This window comes from Pelobates fuscus, chromosome 6 (genome assembly GCF_036172605.1).
Source record: "Pelobates fuscus isolate aPelFus1 chromosome 6, aPelFus1.pri, whole genome shotgun sequence".
In the NCBI taxonomy this organism is placed as follows: Eukaryota; Metazoa; Chordata; class Amphibia; order Anura; family Pelobatidae; genus Pelobates; species Pelobates fuscus.
The window spans coordinates 60,359,562-60,384,370 of record NC_086322.1 but is presented as its reverse complement, the minus strand read 5'-3'; the positions used below and the strand labels follow the sequence as shown (position 1 = coordinate 60,384,370).

The 24,809-nt window shown below is 37.3% G+C and overlaps 1 protein-coding gene across 1 annotated transcript in view; it reads right to left on the bottom strand.

The window, feature by feature from the left end:
- EVC2 (EvC ciliary complex subunit 2) overlaps positions 1-24,809 on the bottom strand; it is a 96,415-nt gene that overhangs the window by 29,092 nt on the left and 42,514 nt on the right. Inside the window, exons 9-14 of the mRNA XM_063457771.1 lie at positions 23,991-24,230; positions 21,585-21,760; positions 11,824-11,983; positions 7,761-8,221; positions 6,136-6,340; positions 258-374 (exon numbers count right to left, since the gene is read on the bottom strand). Of these exons, the coding sequence (XP_063313841.1) occupies positions 258-374; positions 6,136-6,340; positions 7,761-8,221; positions 11,824-11,983; positions 21,585-21,760; positions 23,991-24,230 (1,359 nt within the window). The remainder of the gene's footprint in view (positions 1-257; positions 375-6,135; positions 6,341-7,760; positions 8,222-11,823; positions 11,984-21,584; positions 21,761-23,990; positions 24,231-24,809) is intronic.

The following is a 24,809-nucleotide window of genomic DNA, read 5'->3' as shown; positions in this document are numbered from 1 at the left end:
TCCTATTAAGTAGTTTTATTAGGATTTTCATTTCTATATTTCTGTCCTTATTTGTATGATTCCTTAGAACAGCTACACAACAGCAGATTATAAGCATATTACCCAAGGGGAAGTTTTTTTTTTGCATGATTAAATAGGTCGCATTTGTTGAACGGAGTCTTATTTTCTTGCATGCACCAAGTTCACATCAAATGCAAACATTCATGAAACCGGATAAGCCTTGAATGGTTTCATTGGTCAGATCTGATTTCCGTTACCTGCTTAATCTTGTCATCTGTAATTTGTGTTTCATAAATCAGAATTTTATCCTCGACAGATTTCTTCAGCACCTCTACGGTTTTATCCGGAGGATGTTTCTTCATCTTCGAAAAGGACTGAAAAAGCAATTGCACAAGATCTTATGTCATACGAGAAAAACAACTTGAGTTGATACAAATGATTTCAGCTAGATTGAGAGAAAGAATCCAAAGATATATATTTCTTACATAGCCCACATCAGTAGCAATCTGAGAATGGGATTTCATGATATTCCCCAGCATACCATGTTTATAAATAAAAGAGTAATATATGTAAACAGAAATCAATGTGGCAGAGAATATCATTTGCATGTCAATTATTTTACTCATTACAGTAAAGGGCATGCATCAATCACGTTAATAAAGGTTACACAAAGTGTAGATGTGACTTGACCCTGAGCCACAAGTCTCCAGGAAGTTTCATACTTTGTCCCCAGTAGAGAACCCTGACATTTTAAGCTCCAGTTGCATATAATCTCTCCTTTTAGTTGACTCCAACACAGCACTAAATAAAGACGATGGGTTATGACATCAAATGCCATCGCCTTTAACAGACATTTGCGAAGGTACAAGAGAGAGCAATTTGGATGTTTGCACCAATGGAATATACATTATCTCCTCGCACCACTTTTATTTTTGTCTTCCAGAAAATGTTGATTTTCATAATAGCCTCCACAGGCTTCCTCCGAGGCGGGCGAAACGCGTCACACGTACGTCATCAGAGGGGCGGACCCGGTCACGGATCACGTGAACGGAACGAAACCAGGAAGTGATTCGCATCTTTTACTGCTTTACATGCTTTTATGTGGGTGACTCTGTGAGTCTATACCCACCATATCCCAAGTAAGAGTTTTTAACTTTTGTTGTTAAATAAACTGCCTGTGATATTATTCAGTTGGAGGTCCTGCCCTTCTTTTTCACACAGCATTACTGAACTGCCATTGGATACATACTTTGGAACAATCTTCAGTGTGGGGATATCCCCTCTCCAAAGGAGCTTTGCAAACCCAGAGCCAGGGGTGATAGGGCTCTGGGACATATTAATTTAGCACGCTTTTTTTGGTAATTATTGTTTCTATATACACACTTCTGTGTGCATTGTTGGTTTAAGCGCTGCCATTGTCTGTATTACATCCCACAGCGCTTACACATTGGTTTCTTTTCTTGAGAATCACTGTGAGCCTACAGAACTTGGGGACCCGACTTACCTGTGTTAAACCTCGAGCTGGTGAGGCTGAGATGCCGGAGATTGCACTACCCTGGAGATGCAATGAGGCCCCACTTCAGCTACGATCAGCTGCACCACTCTGCAGACTGCCATACTCTCGATTGTGCCTGCTGATGAAGGGAGTAGGCTAACATCTAGGCCCCTATTGCGCACATGCCTACTATAAATGTGTAGGACTTAGTAAGAGCTCTATAGACACTTTCACAGCATACTGTCTTACTTTGCCCCTGCTCAGCTACCTGCTCTTTATGGCGCCTTTCCTCAACTCTGGTAGCATACTTGTTGTATGACTAACATGTTTATCGTAAAACTGCACCTATGCAAGACCCAGTCTATTTCATTAGGATCAGTCAATCTTAGTGCATATGATGCACTACATTCTCATATATTAATGTATCACACATGCACTGTGCTTTTCATCAATTTCAATTATCTTCAATTATTTTCATTATTTTTCAATCACATTTAACCTTAGTGCATATGATTATCCTTTGTTCACACACGCATTGTTATTATCTGCTTGAAAGAAAAACAAAAAAAAGAGGCTATTTTTCCTTGGAGCCTATTTTACTTGCTTGCATTTATTGTCCTTGTGCCTATAGATCCTAAAGCTATTCTATGTTGTGTATTACTCAAAAGCCTAAATAAAATAAAGAATTATAAAAATAAAATAAAAAGCAATGTTGTTAAATACTTTCCTTGTTCACAGGGATGTCCTTTTTTACGACACACCACTACTTAAGTGTAACTTCATGCCAAAAATAGATTCCTGTGCTTAGCTGAAATTTGCAAAAGGACCCGTTTTAATAGATTTGATTAATAAATTTACCCTAAATACTCGAGTATAAGTCGAGTTTTTCAGCAATTTTTTTGTGCTGAAAAACCCCAACTCGACTTATACTTGAGTCAATGTCTGTATTATGGCAATTTACATTGACATAATACAGACAAGGGGCTGTGTATGGGGGGGCTGGCAGAGAGTGTTTACTTACCTCTCCTGCAGCTCCTGTCAGCTCCCTTCTCCTCCGCGCCGGTCCGGTCAGCTCCCCTGTCAGCTCCCAGTGTAAGTCTCGCGAGAGCCGCGGGGTCATAGTGCGGCCGCGAGACTTACACTGGGACTTGCAGAGGGAGCTGACCGGACCGGCGCGGAGGAGAAGAGAGCTGACAGGAGCTGCAGGAGAGGTAAGTAAACACTCTCTGCCAGCCCCCGTCCCCTCCACTGAACTGCCAATGCCACTGGACCACCAGGGAAGGAGAGCCCCCCTCCCTGCCATGTATCAAGTAGGGAGGGGGGACGAAAAAAATATAAATAATAAAATATCAATAATAATTAAAAAAAAAAGATAATATAAAAAAATGAATATAACAAAAAAATAATATTACAATTATAATAATTAAAAAATAATAATAAAAATGCCCACCCCCCACTCATTACACACACTGCACTCATACACACTGCACTCATATACACACACACGCTGCACTCACACACACTCTGCACTCACACACACTCTGCACTCACACACACACTGCACTCATACACACACTGCACTCATACACACACTGCACTCATTATATACACACACTGTAAATAAATATTCAATTAATACAATTTTTTTAGGATCTAATTTTATTTAGAAATTTACCAGTAGCTGCTGCATTTCCCACCCTCGTCTTATACTCGAGTCAATAAGTTTTCCCAGTTTTTTTGGGTAAAATTAGGGGCCTCGGCTTATATACGGGTCGGCTTATACTCGAGTATACACGGTATATCTGTAAAATTTTACTACACAACATTAAAAGAAAAAAAAACTACCTTTTCTTGTCCAGTGTGCATGAATTTATATATTATTAAATTAAAGCAGCACTGTCACGTCAAACTTACTTTTCTCCTATTGTTTCCTCTTCTCATCCTCTGTCCCTATTGGGTTGGGGCCCAGGTGGAAAAACAATAGGTCTCCCCCTTTTGTCACTTGCCACCATTGGCAACATTTGAGGGCTAATTGTAAAAGTAAAGCCCACCTCCCATGTGACTAAGGGTTCCCAAGCCCCTAGTCCCCCCTCCCCCCCAATAAAATATAAATATACTTACCCCCTCGCACTAACAATAGTGAGGGGGGGAGCAATTAACTAAATATTGGAAAATCTAAAAAAATATAAATACTTTTTTCTAAAATTTTATTTTTTTTAGCCCCCCAAAAAATAAAATAAAAATACATAGAGCCTGTTGAACTAGTACGATTTTAATTTTTTTTATCGCAAACCCCCCGACCAAAAACGCAGAAAAAAAAATCCAGACAGTAAAAAATAATCCATCTTCACCCAGCGAGGGAGGGTGCTCTGCAGGGCAGGGAAAGGCTTATAAAGTATTCCCTAGATCTGGGCAAGATATAAAGAGTCAAAAAAATTGTAAAATGGGGGACCTTGGGTTATTAGGGGACAATCAAAATGTAGTGGAGTCGGGGGGGGGGGGTTAAAACAAAAAATTGATGCGACCATGAGAGTGCCACTTTAACTGTGGATCTGCAATTATAGGGACAGATACTTTAACAACTGTAACGCCTTATCTACATGGAGAGGGGAGGCAGGTACACCCTACGAGGGCACATAGTTTGACAAATACCAGATGCACTTCACGCAAAGACATCTGACACTATGCAAGGGATAAGCAGCCTTCGGTACTCCCGATGTTGTGGACAACATCTCCCCTGATTCTTTGCCAGCATTATAAGTGATGTAATCAACAACATTTGGAGTGCAAGGCTGTATTCCCATGCACTATACCTACAACAATAAATTATGGTATTTATAGTGCTTAGATTGTCCCTTTAAAGAGAAGGATAATAAATAGCAATTATACATATCCATGCATGATGACTTCAGCAAGGGGAGGATAACTTAGTCATTATCATATCTTAATGTTTGGTGTCTACCATTTTTTCCAATCTACAATTTTTGATCGTCAGATACAGAAAGTCGAGAGATGTTTGGGGGATAATAGGATACATAACCCAATGATTCCTTCACTGTAAATTCCCCCTTTACACAGGAGAATTCTGTTTTGAACGGATACACAATACAGTATTTATAAAGCGGAATCAATATAGATCCAATGATTAAATGATTCTATACAGTTACAGGAACTGCTATTAGACCACGACAGCTCTTTCTTAAAAAGAATCTCAAGTGTCACTTACACATAATGAAATGTCCGCAGTTGTATTATAGAAATTACATGCAACATAAAACAAACAGTTGTTCAGCTCACTGCCATATAATCAAATTGTTCTTCATTTATAAATATCTTTACACAAGTATTGAAAACACAGCCTTTGGCATTGCATAAAAGGGCAATTTGTTTATTTGTCGTGGACAGGGTTGGAGAGGTCTACAGGCTAGAACATTCCGGTACCAGAGTAGGATGACAATTACAATATAACTCATTCAAAAAACAGAAAACTCAATTACAATGGGGACTCTTGTGAGAATCATTAATGAAGTCTGAATATTTTTCTTCTGATTAAGGATTTTGTGAGCATCCTGTGATCTGACAATGACTACAGGCAGCAACAAAGAGATGAATAATTTAAACCATGCTCACCCAAAAACAATGTAATAATAACAGCATTTTATCTTTCTCACAGTTTGTGCTTGATGTTCCTATTGATGTTTAACTTGAAGGGAAGAAGAAGAAGAACAAAAACAATCTGAAAATTCTACCTTCTGTCACAATGAGAGGGAATTATAAAAATTCAGATAAATGTGACAATTATGGAACAAATATGACAAAACAATTGTTTATGTTACAGTGAAAGGACAGGGAAAATACCAAGAAACGGGAAATTATCTGTTCAAAAGCTATTGTAGCTCACCAACACGGAATACAACCAATTGGAATGCAGATATACCTATGCTATGAATGAAGATAACCCAATCTTTTGATTGACTATTATATTATTCATCTCTTTAAATAATCATTATTTATTTTCGTTTACCAACTAGCTTTTCAAACTTGTAATGCTTTATGGTTCCCACCACCATTGAGGTGAAGAGGTCTGGATGACTAACCATTCTTTAAGCGGACAATAAGTTTTTCCAAAATTAGAAACTTGGGAAACATGAAAAGTATGCAAGTAATGTCACTGTTTTTTTTTTTTTTAACCAAAATTTGAAATATATGGGTGTTTATTTTTTGGGGGTGGGAGGTGGGGGGGTGGGGAGTGAGGGAATTTGCCCAATGGGGTCTTCTGTGAAAAATTCCATATAGCTATATTTTGACTTCTTTCTCATATGTTAAATTTCTGTACCTATTGGTCTAGAGGTTGGAGAATATAATGCCTATTTCAGTGCAGCAAAGAAAATACGCATATACTCCCAATGCCTTTTACTTGCTAAAGCATGGACCACACATAAAAAGATAAAAATAAGATGCATTATCCTAATAATGTAAAATAAAATTTGTGGGAAATTAAACATGATGTGACAAGTTGAAGGTTATCTTTGTTGACATTTCCCATTCTAGATTATAGAGACATGCACAGACTCTTCCAGTAGTACAGTAAATGGGCAGCATGTTTAGCTCTGTTACCAATACACTTTCATGTCATTTACCTGCATCTCCATGCCTATCAGGCGTTGGTCCACGTTATGCAGCTGTTCGTGTCTCCATTCAGCTAGATATGTCTGGAGTAACCTTCTTCCTTGTATTTTGGGGAGAGCCAAAGAAATATCCATCTGAGAAAAGCCACTCTGGAACTCTTGTCTTATTTTATTTATATCTTCATTACACAAAGAAAGTGGTATCTGAAGGATCCTTCTGCTCGGAGAAGAAAAGTAGATAGCAATAAATAACATTAGTTTACTGTTATTGTCCGCAGTTCAAATGATATGTTTTCAGTACTTTAAACACTTGGAGAAAGGCCTGTTTAGCAAAACGCGTTAGTGTTTTTATGCTGAATATTGGTTTAATTGTTTTTTTTTTAATATAATTACGCTTTCATCAAGTTTTGAAAGGAAATATATAATTAATTAATACGTTAAACCGTGAGAAAAACCCATCCCTACCTTTAGTATATGACTGGTTCATTCAGCCATATACATGCACCTTGGGTCAGAAAGTGTGTGAAAACCAACAGTTAGTGTCTCTGTTGTCTTCCCTGATTCACTCCCTGCACAGAATCAGGGAATACTATGTTATACCACATGCACGTTAATAAAAGGTGTGGTTTCATTGTAGATTGGTCATTATATATAACATGGTGTAAGTCTCTGGGTAAAGTCTGAAGAATGAGTGAAACTAATATGGGCCTGTTTATAAAGGGCTATTCCAAGACAATCTACTAATGATGGAACAATCAAAATGGAAAATAATGGAATATTACTGCTGATTTTTTAGCTATTAGAACTTAAAGGGAAACTATAGTCACCAGAACAACTAAAGCTTAATGTAGTTTTTCTGTTGAGTATAATAGCTGACCTCAGGCATTTTCATGCAAACACTGCTTTTTCATAGAAAAGGCAGTGTTTACATTGCCCCTAGGGACACCTCCAAGTGGCCACTCCTTAGATGGCCACTGGAGGGGCTTCCTGGCTCAGGGCTGCACAGTAAGCAGCCTTGCTGTTCAGCGTCCCAACGCTCTACATGGAGACGCTGAATTTTCCTCATGTTTTCTCAAACATGGAGGTGGAAACAATATGCTTTAGGGTGATTTCCTACTAATGGGACAGAGCAACTGCACCGCATCAAAGAGACGATCGACGGGGCCATGTACCGTCAAATCTTGTGTGAGAACCTCCTTCCCTCAGCCAGGGCATTGGAAATCGGTCGTGTATGGGTATTCCAGCATGACAATGACCCAAAACAATGAAGGTTTGAGTTGCCAAACATCAGCCTCGAAACCTTAATGACTTGAAGCGGATCTGCAAAGAGGAGTGGGACAAAATCTGTCCTGAGATGTGTATAAAACTGGTGGCCAACTAAAAGATTTCTATCGAAATTTCCGGATTTCTATTTTTTTTTTAGACATTTATTCTGAATTCTGTCATCTCTAGTTTGGCTACAGTGTGCCTATGTTCAAGTGTTCGTATCCCTTCACACCCTAGGACTTAGTCATGTTATATCAGACTACCTTATATACTTTTCCATATGTTTTACTTTTTCTACCTTGTCGACCTTAATGGTTTCCCTAATCATAATAGAATGTTTTGAAATAACAAGAAGTAGGAAAGATACGTACATTAACAGCAACTGTTCCCAGTTCCTCAGATTCTTTTGTTCTTTGATAGTGAGCTTGACTTCATCGTCAAGCTTCCGCTTGGTGCTCTCCAGAGATGTTCTTGAATCGTTTGCCTTGTCAGTCTCTTCCTTCTCCAGCTGCTGAGCCAGACGTGCGGTGTCCCGTTTGTGCTCCTCTATTACTTGTTGGAGGTGAGATCTAGGCACGTTGAGCTTTAACATATCCTGCATAATTACAGTATTCTGAATGAGGCAGAGATCTTCAATTGCTTTCTCCGTCAGGTTACATTTAAGTGCTTTTAGTTCCTCGACAGCATCATTATCGTGCTGTTCAAAAACCTCGTCGAGTTCCTGGCACTGATCACTAAATAGCTTTTTCCAGTGCTCCAAATAGTGTCGTACATCTTTACTGCTTCGACATACTTCCTGTATTGTACTCTGCTCCTTCTTTTGTTCTTTTAGCTATGCAGAGAAGACAAAAAGATATATATATTGGAACTTGTTGAAGTAACATAGAAAACAAAAAGACAAAACAGTACTTGGAAAAGTAACGCTTCTATAAAACATTATTATTAGCTTTGTGGAGAGATAGACACAGAGGGAGAAAAACATAGACCGAAAAAAAATATTTTTTATTTTTTAATGTACTTGTCATGGTGTGCACATCCAGATACTATCCAGTCAAGGAGCACTACTTTAAATGTAAACAAACATTTTATTAGATAGGTCCACAGAAAGTAGACATCTCACAATGCAAATCAATAAATCAAAACACGAATCACATATGAATAGTATACGAAAATTGCCAGAAGTTCTATAATTACATAAACGCAGGATATTTAGCAAACAAATTCCTGAATACCAATGTTGTAAATAGTTAATAGAGATACCAAATCATAACAACCCATCAATAAATATACACAAGAAAAACAAATGCATACCAGAACTAGTAAGAAGAGGGAAGAAAAATCAATCAGCAAGCCCCCATGGATGTGCACATCCATACAGATGGTTCTCCTGCTCTCTGTCACAGCATCTACAATGCATGTGCTGTAGTTCCTTATATAACACTTCCTCTTTCAAACATATCTCACACTTTGCTGGAGGAATATTGAAAGCAATGTGATAGAAGTTACTCTTTTCTGATGCCAGTGTGCCCAAAAGGTGTGCCCAACTGGGGGAATTGTTCTCAAGCAGAGGCAAAGAGCAACAGATGCCAAAATACCAGAGTATTGCAGTATGCAATCTACACTATATCAAAAGGGAATGCCCACCTACACATCAAGGCAAACCTCTTAGATGGGTGCTACACCATTCATTCCATTCCCTCTCTGTCTCATTAGAGATATCTTTGCAAGAATCTCAAGGAAGCAAGGTGATTGGTTAGCGTAGGATCCACCTGAGAGGTTTGCTTTGATGTGGCAGGTGGGCATTCCCTCGAATGGCCACTGGAGCAACTAAATAACCTCCATTTGCTTACATATACATAGGGATTTGGGAGAGAGCTCATGTAACTTTTTTCTTTGGTTTTTACTGTATGTATTGGGGCTGATGTGTACTATGGTCGCTGCTGCCGCCCAAGAGTAGTGGGAGTTGAGCGCAGGACTTGTTTTTTTGTATTTGTAATCTATACTATATATTTACACTATATATATTTAGATGAACTTGGCAGTTACAGTATTCAAAAAACAATTCCATCTAGAGAGAGAGCACGCAAGAGCATAATGAGAATAAAAATATTGGGTACATTTTATAGCTCTAACAATGGTCTATGCTGTGCTTTCTGAGCTAAAAAAAAAAAATACCTTTAAAATCAAAGCTTTTTAGATTTTTCCTTTAATAATTTAAATAATTCCATGCACACAACTCATTAATAATGCCAAACTGTTAAAATGTAAATCTGAGTTATTTCTTCCCAGAACGGATTCCCTGAGGTTAGCAATAAGAGCTGAACAAAGTGTGCAAATTAAAAACAAACAAACAAAACAACAGCAAAGAAAAGATTTATGGTATAATAGAGACTAGATCACATTATACAACATTCTCCAACACTTAGAGAATTACATGATACTCTTAGAGAGTAAAACATCTGCAATGCTTGTCGATAATAGTGAATCTTTTTACTAGTACATATTTTTGAGAATCGGGAACTGGCAAATAAAACTTGACCAATTAACCTGGAACCTGTGAACCAGAGCTTCCAGCCAAGCTGTAACCAATCCAAGTGGGGTATACTTATTTATGAGCTTGACACTTGGACAAGGGGAAAGTTTAATCCTTCCTTTCCTACAACATATATATAGGTGCTAATGTAATTTTGAATTGCAACAGATGAGATTTCATGCCTCTATGTACAATTTCAAAACAATATAGAAACCTTTGCAGGACAAACTTCATGGCTGCATTCTAGCACCCACGGAGGAGTGCATGAAAATTATGAGCACAGTAAGCACATTACATGGATTTTCACTAAGCACACTACATGGGTTTTAAACAGATCGTTATAAGAAGCATAATAGTCCTTCTCTTTCAAAGTATTCACTTGTCACTATATGGAAGACACAAGGATTCAACCTTTTTAAAGAAGTGTTCTGTTCTTGTATTAACAAAGAGAAACTGATATTTCCTTATATCCCATTCACAGTAAACACTATGGTAGGTATTCAGACGTAAATAATAAAAACACACCAAAAACTTTGCTACTTTCCCACACCGCAAAATCTTGGGTGCACCTATGTATGTTAGTGCATATACACAGAAATGCTATATGAACATATTTAAATATGAAGGTAATGCTTCAATATTGACTTAACTGTGCAAGCACCAAGCATACATTACTGAAGGGGGATAAATTAGATTCTATGCCAGGTACAATGTATAAATTGAAAAAAAAATGGAGTCTGTGGTGTCTATGGCCCTACTCTTTAAATGAAGACATTACGCTTTATACTAAAAGAGAAGAATAGTACATTGTGGACTAAACGGACGCTCAGAATTGCCTGTGAGCACCGTGATGGTGTATGTGGGAAGTTGCTGAGAATTTAGAAACGTATATCTTCAAGCTTATAATATGCAGGCTAAAATTATAGTTGGCTATCTTAACAAGGAACCTTTTCCAGGTATTAGGCTTACAATAAGAGCTAAATGGCATAAATCAGAATTAATGTATTAAATCAAAATGCAAATGATTATTAAATCACAAAATTAGCGGTTTAATTGCTGTTAATTAAAGCGCTTGTTACATCTGATAAATAGGTCGCATAGAAATAAAATGCTTAGATCTATCACCAGCTCCAGTTTGCCTTCTGACAACTGGAAATAAAATCGTAATGCCAAGAGAAACAAGGCATGCATCCCTTTTTGTATTAAATACCAATTATTTGATGACAATGTTTCTGCAGTACTTTTATCCTGTCTTAGTCACTTTTTGTAAGGTTTCTTTTCCTTTTTATCTACATTAATTTGGAACCCTCCAGCCATCAATTCTTTCTCCATATATACAGAACAAATAAATATTTAGACTGAGCATCTGCCTCATCTTAATCATTACTAATATTATATATATATTTTTTTTATTTAATTTCTGGTTTCAGTTGATCTTAATTTTACTTATTTTCTGGTATTTGTGTACTTTAAAATATTTTAGGTTACGTGTGTTGCTATGCCTTTGCTATCCTTTTTCAAGTTTTAATTAAGGAAATTAAATCGCATAAAATGAACATTGCTTTATTCACTATTTCTTGACTTACATCTCTGTAGTAACCAAATGTTTTCATTTTCTTCTTCCATGCCTGTTTCCCATGGATAAATATAAAAAAATATATATTTCTGTATAAATATTTTTAATTTATCTTCTTCCCTTTTCTTATCAACAGTTTCTCCACGGCAATGATTTCTCATAATGTTTTTGAATCTGTCGAACTTGGTCTACTTAAAGTTTGATATTTTTGTGAAGCCCATCACAATTTTTTGTTTTTACTTTATCTCAAAAGGCATCGTTATCAATAACAAATAAGAAAACTATTCTTACATCACAATAGTTAATCAAAATACCCTCTAATTACCGTTTGTACCAAGTGACGTTTCCTCCGTGTACTAAGTTTTTGGTGTAATTTACGTTTTTCTGCCTTTAATACATTTTCCAACTTCTGTTTCACTTTTATGACTTCGGCTTGAGCTTTTTGTAAGAGCATCTCAACTTGGCCTTCTGTCATGTGTCCAGCCCTGGAAAATACAGTTCATTAAGAACAAAAAATTTCATGGTGCATGCAGCAATATCAGACTAAAAACGGTTTACACAAGTTACGGGTCTAACTGGCCGACAAGTTTGTTCAAAACTGACAATCATCTCTGTCAAGAACAGGGGTCTCGATATGCTAGAGAAGAGATCATGTGCGTTGTGCAAATTTCACTCAGCAAAAAAGTCAGTGTTTTTTGTCCAGGAAAACCATTATAGGGGCACTTTGGTGCCTCTTATGAGAGATAGTAGATACCTTAACAGATTCTATAGCAACTTCACTGAAGCCAAGGCCCGAGGCACAGCGATACTCTTCTCTATACCATTAGCATTAACTACCGCTGCCGACCAACAGATATGTAGAGGAGATACACAATGGCTAAGGGTCATGTTGCTAATCAGGTGTATACTTTTGTTAATATAGATCTGCCTAACGTCAAACAATGTACATCCATAGCTAAGATCCTAGACAAACTGAATGATTTTGCTGAGGGTGTTACAGTGGCAAGAGGAGATCTTAATCTCACTTTAGATCCATGCTTAGACAATACCTCGGGGTTCTTACAGTCAGATGTGCAGTACAGCAGTACATTCAGCATCCTACCACTTAATACTTCACTTTTTACTCACAGGTTAGACAGTCTTACTCTAGAACAGACCTACTTTCTGATATACACCTTCACCTACTGCATGACACAACTACTGCACACATACTATAGTCGGATACTGCCATGATTACCCCAACAACAAGATCCCAATCTCTGCAACCTTTCAACCTTTTCTGAAAACTAAATGAGACTCCCCTTCACTCCCCTTAGACTTAAATAAATGTACAAGAAACCCTTAACTATTTTGCAGAAAATTTTGAAATTTGGGAGGTGGGTGGTTAAGGAGGATGGGCTACGCTGCTGAAATTAGAAAAAACATTTTACAGCACTGCAGGAAAACTACACATAATTGAAAGAAAAGAAACTATCCACAGGTATTTGAGCTTATTAGCTTTAATGTACGCTTATCTTGTTTAGCTGCCTGGTGTGTCCCTTTAAGAAACAACACAATGCAGATATCCTTTCCCTCGTTAACCAGCTCCATTCCTTTGAACAATGACACAAAAAATATATGTCTCAAGACACTTTCAGAGTTAACGGAGATGAGACAGAAACTTAATAATCTACTAGACTCTAAGGCAAACGCTCCATTGTACTTAGTAAACAAGTTTATTATCAGCACAGCAATACATGTGGAAAGCACCTTGCAGTCAAACAGCAAACTTTTATCTTTAAAATTAAGATGACCTCAGGGAAATTAGCACACAAATCTGAAGAAACTGCAAGAGAATTTCAAATATTATATTCCCTCTAATAACAATTCTGCATTGGACACTACCAGCCCTGTGGCAAACTACCTGACAATTCATGTCAACAAAACTCAGACACAGAGAAAAAAACTCTTCTAGGCCGACACATAGAACTAGAGGAATTATTAGCAGCCATGAAAGAAACACCCTTAAACAAGAGCCCGGATCCTGACAGGCTCACATTACAATATTATAAACACTTTCAAGCACAACTAACAACACACTTTCTCAAGGCATTCAACACAATACCAGGATCCTCCACAGACACAAAAGTGTATTGTACCCTGATTTCTAAGCCTGGTAAGGACCCGGAGGTATGTGGGAGCGATCAACCTATTTCACTAATCAAATCCAACCAGATCAAGTGAGATTTGTACCCACAAGAGACACAATGGAGAACACAACAATAGTAATCAGTCTTCTGCTGCTAAACTATCTTCAGTTCCATCTGTTCTATCAACAGATGCCAAAAATGAACTTGAATGTGTGGATTGGCCCTACCTTGGGGCGGTTTTATAACAGCTGGGTTTCGGGTTGGGGTGGAAGAGATGGGGCACTTTATTCATACCTATAAAAGTAAAGTCTTCTTAAATAAACCTTCTATCGGAGCCACTGTACATCAATAATGGCATGACAATGGGCGCCCCTGCTGTTTGTCCTAGCTCCGGAGCCCTACTTGAATGCAGTTCACATAAACAGGGCGATAACCAGATTTTGAGTGGGTCACTTTAATTATAAAATTGCAGCATATGCAAATGACCTGCTCTTCTTCCCAATGAACCCACTAATCTGTCTCCCAAACTCATCAATGAAAAATTATAGCACCTTATTTAAATGTCTCTACTAACTATGAGAAGTCAGAATATTTACTTATTAATCTGACTCCTATCGTGCAATCTACACTCGAAAATAACTTGCCCTTTCGAGCAGCTAAATTCTCCTTTACCTACTTAGGTATGAAAAGGACTCCCAATCGCTGTGCCTTATTTGCTACCATCTTTCTTTCATTTTTAATAGCCATTAAATCAGACATTCATAAGTGGACCAAACCTACTATTTCCTGGACAGGCAGGATTAACATACTAAAATACAATAAGAATAAGAAACTCCAACTTAATAAGACAGACATAAGAAGACAGAGAGACAGGGGTGACTTGGGTTTACCAGGTATACAACAATGTTACCTATCCAATCTCCTTAGCCGATACCGCTAAACCATGGAAAAACCATGGAGGCTAGCTTTTTAGAAATGCGAATAGACATTTCACCTTGGCAGACTGCAGGGATCTCTTCTCCTTCACAATGGCACCACAGGAGAGAAGTGGTCTATCAACCACATACTGCCAGTTACATCCACTGATGAATAGCTTATTAATACCTTAATATCTTTTAGATTGGTTATCCTCTCACTGTCTCCACAGAGAGAGTGCTGCTGAGGGACATACTTAAAAGTATGAAAACACCTTCGCTGATGGAACACTTGACCAAAGTAGGACTCCTACAGAATTTGATACCACCTGTATAACACAGACACCTCCAAAACAAGTTCTATCACAGACATATAGAAGTCTAGGTAATGCAAAATGGAACCCGCTAACTACTTACACCAAAAAGCTGGAAGAGGACCTTCAAATTTAATTATAAAACCGACAATGGCAAAATATGTTTAAACTCACACACTCTTTAACAATAAGTTAAAATTCCAAGACGCAGGGTTTAAACTACTTTCCAGATGACACCCAACTCCCAATAAACTACATAAATGTCATCCAACAATTCCTGACACCTACTGGATCCGTGAACAAGGGTACATTATTGCACATTTGGTGGTAGAGACCAATGATTGAGCGATTATGCAGAGAAGTTTTACCAAAACTGGTCTCCTTATCTCATCTAGCCTAGAGGAGATCTTACTATTACACACTCCCATTTCACTTTCCAAAATTTGTAGATTGTACCTTTCTTTCCTTTTATTAGCAGCCATAACTATAATGCCATTCCACTGGAAAGCCCAAATCCCTCTTTCCTTATTTGCTATCTCAATGTCCCTCTTTTCTATGATCTCCATATTGTTGGTGTTTCTGAGTAATGATACTCACAACATGATAAATGTGTTTAGACATTAGCCTCTGTAAATAAGATATGTTATACATCAATATTATTTCTGGGAATAACATCAGTAGAAATGTCGAGGATTAGGGAGTCATACTGCAGGTTGACTTCCTGAATATCACTCCAAAAACATTTAGACTGTTTTGCACTCGCTGAAATAGTCGAGTGCTAGCCAAAGTCAGTTTATGTAACCACTCAGAAACTTTATTTAAAAAATAATTATTTTAATAGGATATCAAATTAAATGCAGCTATATTAGGACATGCCAGTTTTGCCAAATATTACAGAATACCGACCATCTACGTTTTATGACTTTCAAGTACACCGTCTTTTTTTCCGGGAGTTAGTAAATTGACATGTTTATTGCTCCTTTTTTGCTTTTCTCTTTGTATAGAGTCTCCATATATCTAACAGGAGATTAAAGAAACTGCTGGCTGGAACTTTTCCATGTGTTTTTTTAAGCCTTCACTGATTTGAAAAGATTTAGAATATTTTTATAAATTAAACTTATCCAACAAAGTTTAATAAGGTTCCAACCACCAATATGTGCACCAAACCTTTACATTAGTGTTACTGTATTTTTTTAAATCACTTTACTATATAAATTATATGTCAGTGCTATGTTTTATTCAAATAATTAAACAATCGATTTCTCACACATTTGACATTATATTTTACATTTATTTCACAGAAAATGAAATGATCTGCAATTTGCAATCTGCAGCAGAATGGTTTGCTACACTTTTTCAACAACTGATTTAGAACTGCTTTCGCGCATAAGGATTACTTTGTTTTTTGGCTCTCCGAGATTAATTTGTATATTTTCAGTTTTGTGTTTGATGTAATTCAGATAGCGTTTATATTCTAGAGGTTAAATGAGGCAAGACTAGAATTAGCTGGGGGACCAGGGTTAGACTCCACATAATTCTAAGGGTGATCTGCAAGTCTATAAAATAATGCTTTAGTGTTAGGATTCCAAAGATGAATTCCTAACACTAAAGTGTTCCTCTATCTCATTGAAGTGGTCAAGGTGCAGTGTCCTTGTACCCCTTAATCCTGCAATGTAAAACATTGCAGTTTTATAGAAACTGCAATGTTCATATTGTAGGACTAAGAATGCTTCTAGTGGCTGTCTACCAGACAGCCAATAGAGGCACTTTCAGGAGGTTATCTGGACTCTAGGTCACCTAAATGATCCTGAACGTCCTCAAGCTCTGCATGAGGACATCCAGCTTCAGAGAAATCCCTTTGAGGCAATTCTTTCCTATTTGGAGGGCCTAATGTGCTCGCCGCACTCTACGGATGATGTTGGAGGAGGCAAAACGCCAACCCAGTGCCGAGGGAGATCAGTGTTGGAATTGGGTGAGTAAAATATTTTTTTAACCCTTTTAGTGCTAGAAGGGGGGGCCATGAAGGAGGGGTGGACCAGATATCAAATATCTGGTTTGTCAAGGAAAGTTAGTACTGACTTACTTTTTTGCAGAATAATGGAAGCCGCAGTTGCTTAATTTATATACAGGCAACAATTCTCTACCCATCACTGGGTAGCACGCAATGAAGCACTGTGTTATGATAAATCATTGGATAATTGCATACCGGAAGTAAATTTCAGGAAGATTAATGGTGTCCGACAGTTTTTAGAAAACAAGTGTATGAAAGAAATTAATTTCTAGACAAATTATTCTCTTTCTTCCAAACAAAGACTATAAAAGCACATCCACATTGATTGCAAAGTTAAACAAAATTGTATCAAAGCAGTTAGTTATTTTGATAGAAAAAGATAAAAATGTGTCTCTGTGCGAGTTTCATCATCAATTTACCATAAATAACAGAGTGGCAAGCAGATATAAAATATATATATACACACACTGAGATACACTGCAAATACAAATATATTGCTACCGTTCTCTATATTCTAAGCATCACAGAGCCAAACATAATCAGTGCAACACCATAATTCTCTCCCTGAGCCTTGGTTTTCAAATAGGTATTTTTTTCAAGATTAGGGGATATATATATATATCCCCTAATGTCTATCTATAGATAGATAGATAGATAGATAGATAGATAGATATAAAAAGAAATTAAGATGCACTCGAGGGAATTTCAAATAGTAGATATTTACTTAGGTGTCTTCTTTACATAACGAACAAACTGTCCCGATCGACGTTTCTACCCTCATGGGGTCTTTCTCAAGATCAAAGTGCAGTGTAAGTGATAGCAATATATAAGAAAAAGATCAAGTGACTTACCAATCCGTGTTGTGATCCTCCGTGTACCCGAACCCGGAAGTGCTAATGCGGGACACGTGTCCACCTCAGTGCGTGGTGACGTGGCGTGTCGGTCTCCATGGAGATAGGACGCTATACACACGTATGACCAAAGTGCTAAGATACGATTAGTCTATTACTGTGATTATAAAAGATGCTAACATCAGGTGTAAATAGAGCGAAGTTATGTGAAGGAATGAAGATGTAAACAAACCCAAGGGGAACCATAAGAAAAATAGATATACCGTACATGTAGAAACCATTAAATCTTCCTAATAAGGAAAGCGGACAAGAATGCGAGTGAAAACTGACAAAACCGTGCCGTGAACATATAAAACAAAAGTGCTCATGTGAATTAAACCCCCATCACTATAAAGCAGAGGATCACAACACGGATTGGTAAGTCACTTGATCTTTTTCTTATATATTGCTATCACTTACACTGCACTTTGATCTTGAGAAAGACCCTGTGAGGGTCCAAATGTTGATCGGAACAGTTTGTTTGTTATGTAAGACACCTAAGTAAATATCTTCATTTATTTTCCTGTTAATATTACATGGCTTGCACCAGGGTATTATTATTATTACTTTGTTGTATGTGAAGGTGAGTGCCAAGTAACCTTCCCTCCCACCCCAAGCTCATTTCCTCATTTATAGATAGTCTCCCACACAACTTTCATTCTCCTGAAATGACAGGTGCAAACACTGATCAGCACATCTTTCCAATCTCTTAACCCTATAGAACACATACCCTCTCTCCCTACAAATAGATATATCACACACCAATACTATATACTTTTTATTTAATTTTTGTTTTTCGCAATTTCTGTTTCATTTTCAACTACACACCTCATACCACTAACATGAATCCAAATATGACCATACTGTGATTCTTAATAACACTTTTTTCACTCCAATTTTGTTCACATCACTACCGCCATAAGCACACACCTCAAACTGGAAAACAAATTATCATACACCTTGGCCTGCTCTGCTCCTGTAACTTATCTGCTGAGTGCTAGTGGAGAGTTATAAAAAAATAGCCCTCCTACCCCCACCTCACAAAATTATAAAGTATCCCACTCACTATATGGCCAAACAAAAAATTATATCCAAATTCCTATTCCTTATGTTACTTGCCCTTGCAAATTATGTGGAGTCTAACCCTGGTCCCCCAGCTAATTCTAGTCCTAATCTCCCCACTCAAAAAGGCCTCTCTTTTTTGCACTGCAACATCTGTAGCTTAATCCCTAAACTGGATGCACGGTTTACAAACCAAAAATCACTGTGCTCTTAGAATCATGGTTAATGACTAAAATACCAGACTCCACCATTGCAATACAGGGTTATTCAAGTTTTAGAAATGACAGAGCAAAGAGAGGAGGAGGCATTGTTATTTATGTTGACAAGTCCATAAAATGTACTCCTTTAAAAAACTATAACTCCCCTTCTGCCTTTGATTTCCTTTCTGGCACAATTGAGATCCCTTTCACTAAAACGATCATTGTGGCTGGAATCTACTGCCCACCTAACTCTCCGGTGCACTCCCTTTCTGACATACCCCCAACTACTAAGTGAAACTGTAGCTCAAAACCAAAAAAGTGAACTGTTAGATTTTGGAGATTTTAATATTGATTGGCTGAATCCTAAAAATAATAAATCATGTACAGCTAACACAATTAATTTCCTCCCCAACTCGCATTAATATTAAAAACCAGAACCATACCTTGCTCGATTGTCCTGACAGAATCCAGGAGGCGGGCGTTCTCCCTAACATTTTCAGTGACCACTGTCCAGTGTACTGCATACGCAAAATAAAGGCCACTAAATCCCCTCCCAAGATTATAATCACCAGATCTTTCAAAAAAAATTAATCTTGAATCCTTTTGAAATGATCTCAATGGCACAGATTAGGTCTAATAGCAGATTTAGACTCTGCAATTGCATTTTTTCAGTCTGAGTTCTTGCTTGTTTGGAATCTGCATGCCCCTCTGCGTAAAGTGCGACTAAAAGGGACGCACCTGCCCTGGGTTACAGATGACCTCATTCAAATGTACAAGCTTAGAGATTAATTGTGGTCAAAGTTCAAGCGTACTGACTCCATGAACGATCACTGTACCTACAGACAATGGCGAAATGCATGTACAAAACAAACAAAAATGGAAAAGGCCCAATATTCCAGTGAAAATTAGAACAACCTATCAAACCCAAGAAACGTCTGGAAAATCATAAATAGCATACAAACCCCCACAATACACTCCCAACCCTCCACTGTCAAAATGGACAACCAAACACTGCAACACCCCCTAGATGTAGCAAATGCCTTTAATAATTATTTTGTTGGACGTGCTACCACCCTGGTTGCTAAGATAACAAATTACACTCATTTTCAGACCGCAAATAAAGATCAGGCCCTGCCAAATCTTCAAAATCCTCATATAGAGAAATTAAATTTTAGACCTGTGCCTGTTAGTGTCGTTAATAAACATCTTAATAATCTAAAAATTAAAAACCAGTGTGGACCAGATCAAATCCCAGCAATGTTGCTGAAGCTCAGTGCGCCAGCAATTGCTAAACCCGTCACTACCCTAATCAATGAATCCCTGGTGTCAGGATACAAACGCAAACTTTGGAAGACTGTAAAAGTTGTACCTGTCCACAAAAGTGGTGACAATACTTTAGCACCTAACTATCGCCCGATACCATTGCTCCCTGTAATGTCAAAAATCTTGGAAAAATGCATATATATATATAAATATAGTAACAAGTTCGAAATGTAAGACAGCCATTAGTAATATTCCATTGGTTTCAATCATGGTTTGTCTAAGTTGCTCCCAAATTGCTCTAGGTACTGAAATCCTTTTATCTATTCTTTACTTCCATTTCATTCGGTCATGTGGTTGTTGCAAATAATAATGGGATTGAAGCATTATAACAGCTACAGGGTTATTGGTGTGAGCTAAAAGGAGGGCACCGGGTGAAGTGCACCCAGGAACCCACAATTGAAGGCAGATAAAGTAATCAGTATCTGTAAAGTCTGTGGATTCTATTTACAGTCATGCACCCAGCTTGCATGTTAAATTAACGTATGGAGTAAGTGGCTGTAAAATGAGCCCACCCAGTCTCTCTCACCAGACCCCTTTTAGTTATGTTTACCTGTTATGCACCATGTCACATTCACGCAATCCAGCTGCATTCTCCCACCCAATGACATGCCCAACCATTGCCACACTTCCAAACCACCTAGTGACCTACACCTACTAACGCACCAGGTCACATAGTACCCAGCAGTCTATATTTATCCACCAATGGATCCAAATTTTTCTATCCACCCTCCAACCATTTCCTACAAGCTCACCTATACACATTATATATAAATCGCCATAAACACATGATGCACATCCACAAATTACATGTAAATTCACATACACCCATTTATAACAAAGCGGCACCTATCATCAGGTTTAGAATGGAAGGAATGGGGAGTGTGTTACACTAAATAACATTACTAGTGACTCTTTATTGGGTAAGGGGTAGAGCATATAAAATAAACAGATATTTCAAGGGAGGAAAACGAGATATTGAAAGAGAAAAGCAATTTAACTGCACCCAGATTTGGCATCGAAGAGCCCTGCACCCAGGTGTCAGTGACCCAGGGCTCACTCCTAGTGGCCCCTAACTTTGACATCACAGACATCTGTCAATAACATGTCCCATGATGCTTTGCTAACTTTAAAGAACGCTTTAGTCAGGCTGAGCATAAGATGTAAAGTAGTTCAGAAACATGTGTCCCAAAGACAGCAAATACTTGCCCCTGGTGATCTGCACTTTATTTCCTGTTTTTATTACCTTTCAGTCTTGTTAATAAGACTCGCTATCTGTGTGGCCGCTGTATTTAACAAACATCTAGATCTGCTGTCGCAAAGCTGGATGTTGTATATTAAATTCTTTCGAACAGCAAGTCTTTTGTTCATATGGTATTTCTTAATGGCTTGCATGAAGTCCAAGAGGTCTTCTTGTTCAGTCTGAAATGATGACAAGATTATATTTTATCCACAGAATAAAATGCGTTAAACAAAACAATAAATAAAATAAATAAATAAAAGTATATGAATGAAGCATACTAGACTTATCATTTGAATGGGAGATTAAGACATATTGATTGGATACATTTCTAGTTAATTCAAATCAAAGTGATGTGCCAAGGGTTGACAAGTTAAAATATTCAATTAACCTCAAGTTTTCTTCCACTAAAACATGAAATAAGAAAGGATAAAATACACTTTATGTAGTAAAACATCATGTTTTAATACGCGTCGCCATTGTAAAATGTGTACCTACCAACCATTTAACATGTTTATAAATGATCTTGAAATGACCATTGAAAGTCATGTTTGAGTGTTTGCAGATGACACAAAACTCTGTAAAATAATACAATGTGAGCAAGATATTAATTTGCTGCAGAGGAATTTACATAGACTGGGGCACTGGGCACTCGGATGGCCAGAAATGCTTAAAATTGCGTTTTTGCCTTGTTTTGGATCAACAGCAAAAAACAGATGTGAAGAAAGCTGAACTTGATGAACACATGTCGGTTTTCAGCCTATGTAACTATGTAACCAAGAAGTATAAAATAAGTACGAGTTACAGTAACTGTTAACAGACAACTACGAAGCTGATCAATTTATGAACTGAAAATTGTGTAATATAACATTTGTATCACTGTAAATGGGGTAGTAATTTGTAAATATATTGGTGTAGAGGTGAGGCCTTTAAATGCACAAGCGTTGTATATTTAAATTTGTGATAAAAGTTGTTGTTTTTTTTAATTTAGTTTCTTCGTTAGACCTATAGTGATTTAAAAACTGAACTGCAAAATTCAGGCTTTAACAGACAAACTGCACTAAAGTTAGATGCATATTTTTCCATTTGGCCATAATTCTGTCATTCGGTATTTAATACACCACAATTTACTGAGATAGATAGATTTAAATTTAGGTGGCAGTGAGTTATCACAGTACTTGATTAGTTCATCTTTTCCATATATATATATATAAAAAGATACCGTTATAACAAATTGGAAGAAAAAAAAAAAGTATTGGTAATATTGTTGTGATCTATTGTGTATTATCCATGGAAGTAAACAAGCAAACGATCCTCTGTACCAAGTTTATTAAGAATTCTGAACAGGTTTGGACATTGCTTTTTAACATACAGTTGAAGGTCTGAGTGCATTTGTTTGAAAGCCCATTAGTGCTTTCTTTACAGACAGCCCTCGCCATTTAACATCATTTTAAGAACCCTCGAAGCCTCGGTTAAAGCTTTCTTTGTACTTATTTAAGATATAAATTGTGTGATGACGTGAGGAACAATCCTTTGACACGAGTTTTTAGAAATCACATTTAAACTCCACAAATCATTTTTATCTTAATGTCGAAATACAGATGCATGTAATTGGAATCTAGAACCAGGCTGCAAAGCTCCAATCTCGGCAGGTAAGAAGCAAGTTTTCTCTGCAGCCTGATGCGTTCGTCTTTGGATAGATAATGACCTCTACTGCCTTTCTTTGTTACATTGTTCATAAGGGCTATAATTCAAACAATTCTCAAAATGCCTTCTACAATCTCCTGAATCCATTAATATTTTCAGAAAATAAGCTGAAATCAAGCGTACCATTTGTTGCCATAGTGATGATATCCGCCTGTGTGTTAGCCATGAGAATATTAAAGGGGGCACTTTGGGCTTTATTTAACTCCCTTTTCTAACTGCATTGACATCCCAGGATATACTTGGAAACTACATTAGTCTTATCTGAATTTTAAAGAAAATGCATTAAAAAAATACATTCAAATAATATATTTTTTAAAAATGTACTTTTCTTTCTATGTTTCCATTGTACAACTTTTTTTAAAAGGTAGTAAATATGTCCTATCCAGCTCACAGCAAAATAATAAGTTGGAGATATAATTCAGACAATTTTTCTTCTGCCATTCAAATGACGGGCATAATATTGCAAAAGTGCATGAGATAATCAAGAGGTGGCTATATAGCAACTAGTGCTTTTTAAGACTTAAATGGAAGGTTTCTTGTTAAAAAGATATCATGCATATTGGGATACGCAAGTTATCCTATCAGCATGGGGAAAAAAAGACAAGGATCCAGGAAAACATGGTGGTTAATAAGTCTAAAGCGACCTCGAGGGCATTAACACACCAATGTTCCTAATAGTATTGAGCAAAACCGTTCATATTTTACCTGGACTTTTAAATAGTTTTCCATTAACACTCGTTGAACATCTGGTTTAATTTTCCCTCTGGAAACAGAGTCCTGCATCTGGTCAAAGTAGATATTATGTAGCTCATTCCTGTGGCAGATGTTCAACTGTCTGTAGGCCTTCGCAAATTCCTCTTCTTGTTGACACAGGAGTAGTCTCTTCATTTCACTTTGTTCTAATCCATGCAGTTTGTCCAGAACAAGTCTGTATTCTGCGAGAGACTGTAAAATAAGGGCACTTGGCATTATAATTCACAAACATGACATTCACCAACAACATCAGAGCCAAAACAACACTTCTAAAATGATCCCTTCCATACTGTTGGCAGGACTTTCCAAGTTACGTATCTACAAAAGTCACAGTTACCGTTTTTAATCACTCAGAAAGCATATTAAATTAAGGACAATGACAATAAATATGAAGAAAAATACTTGAGTATTTCTGGAGGTGACTCGTGAAAAATCGGATTTTCTTCTGCCGACTCCTACAAAGTTAGCATTTGGTCTCGGAATTGTCCCATGTTATTATACATCATTTGCAGTTTACAGTTTGGCCAATTGTAAAGGATCATAAAATCAACCATGTATAATGAATGGAGCTAATGTAAACTGATCACTATTGAGGCTCTTCATTAAACTAGGAATTACATAAAACAGATAATCAAATGGCAAATTTTATCCCCAAATAGCTGAGCTAGAAAAATATAAACCATTTCACATTGCCCGGTTAGTGGACAATCAATGTGTTTCTGCATAAAAAGTGATGTAAATCCGAACATAATAAATCGTTAAAACCTTGCA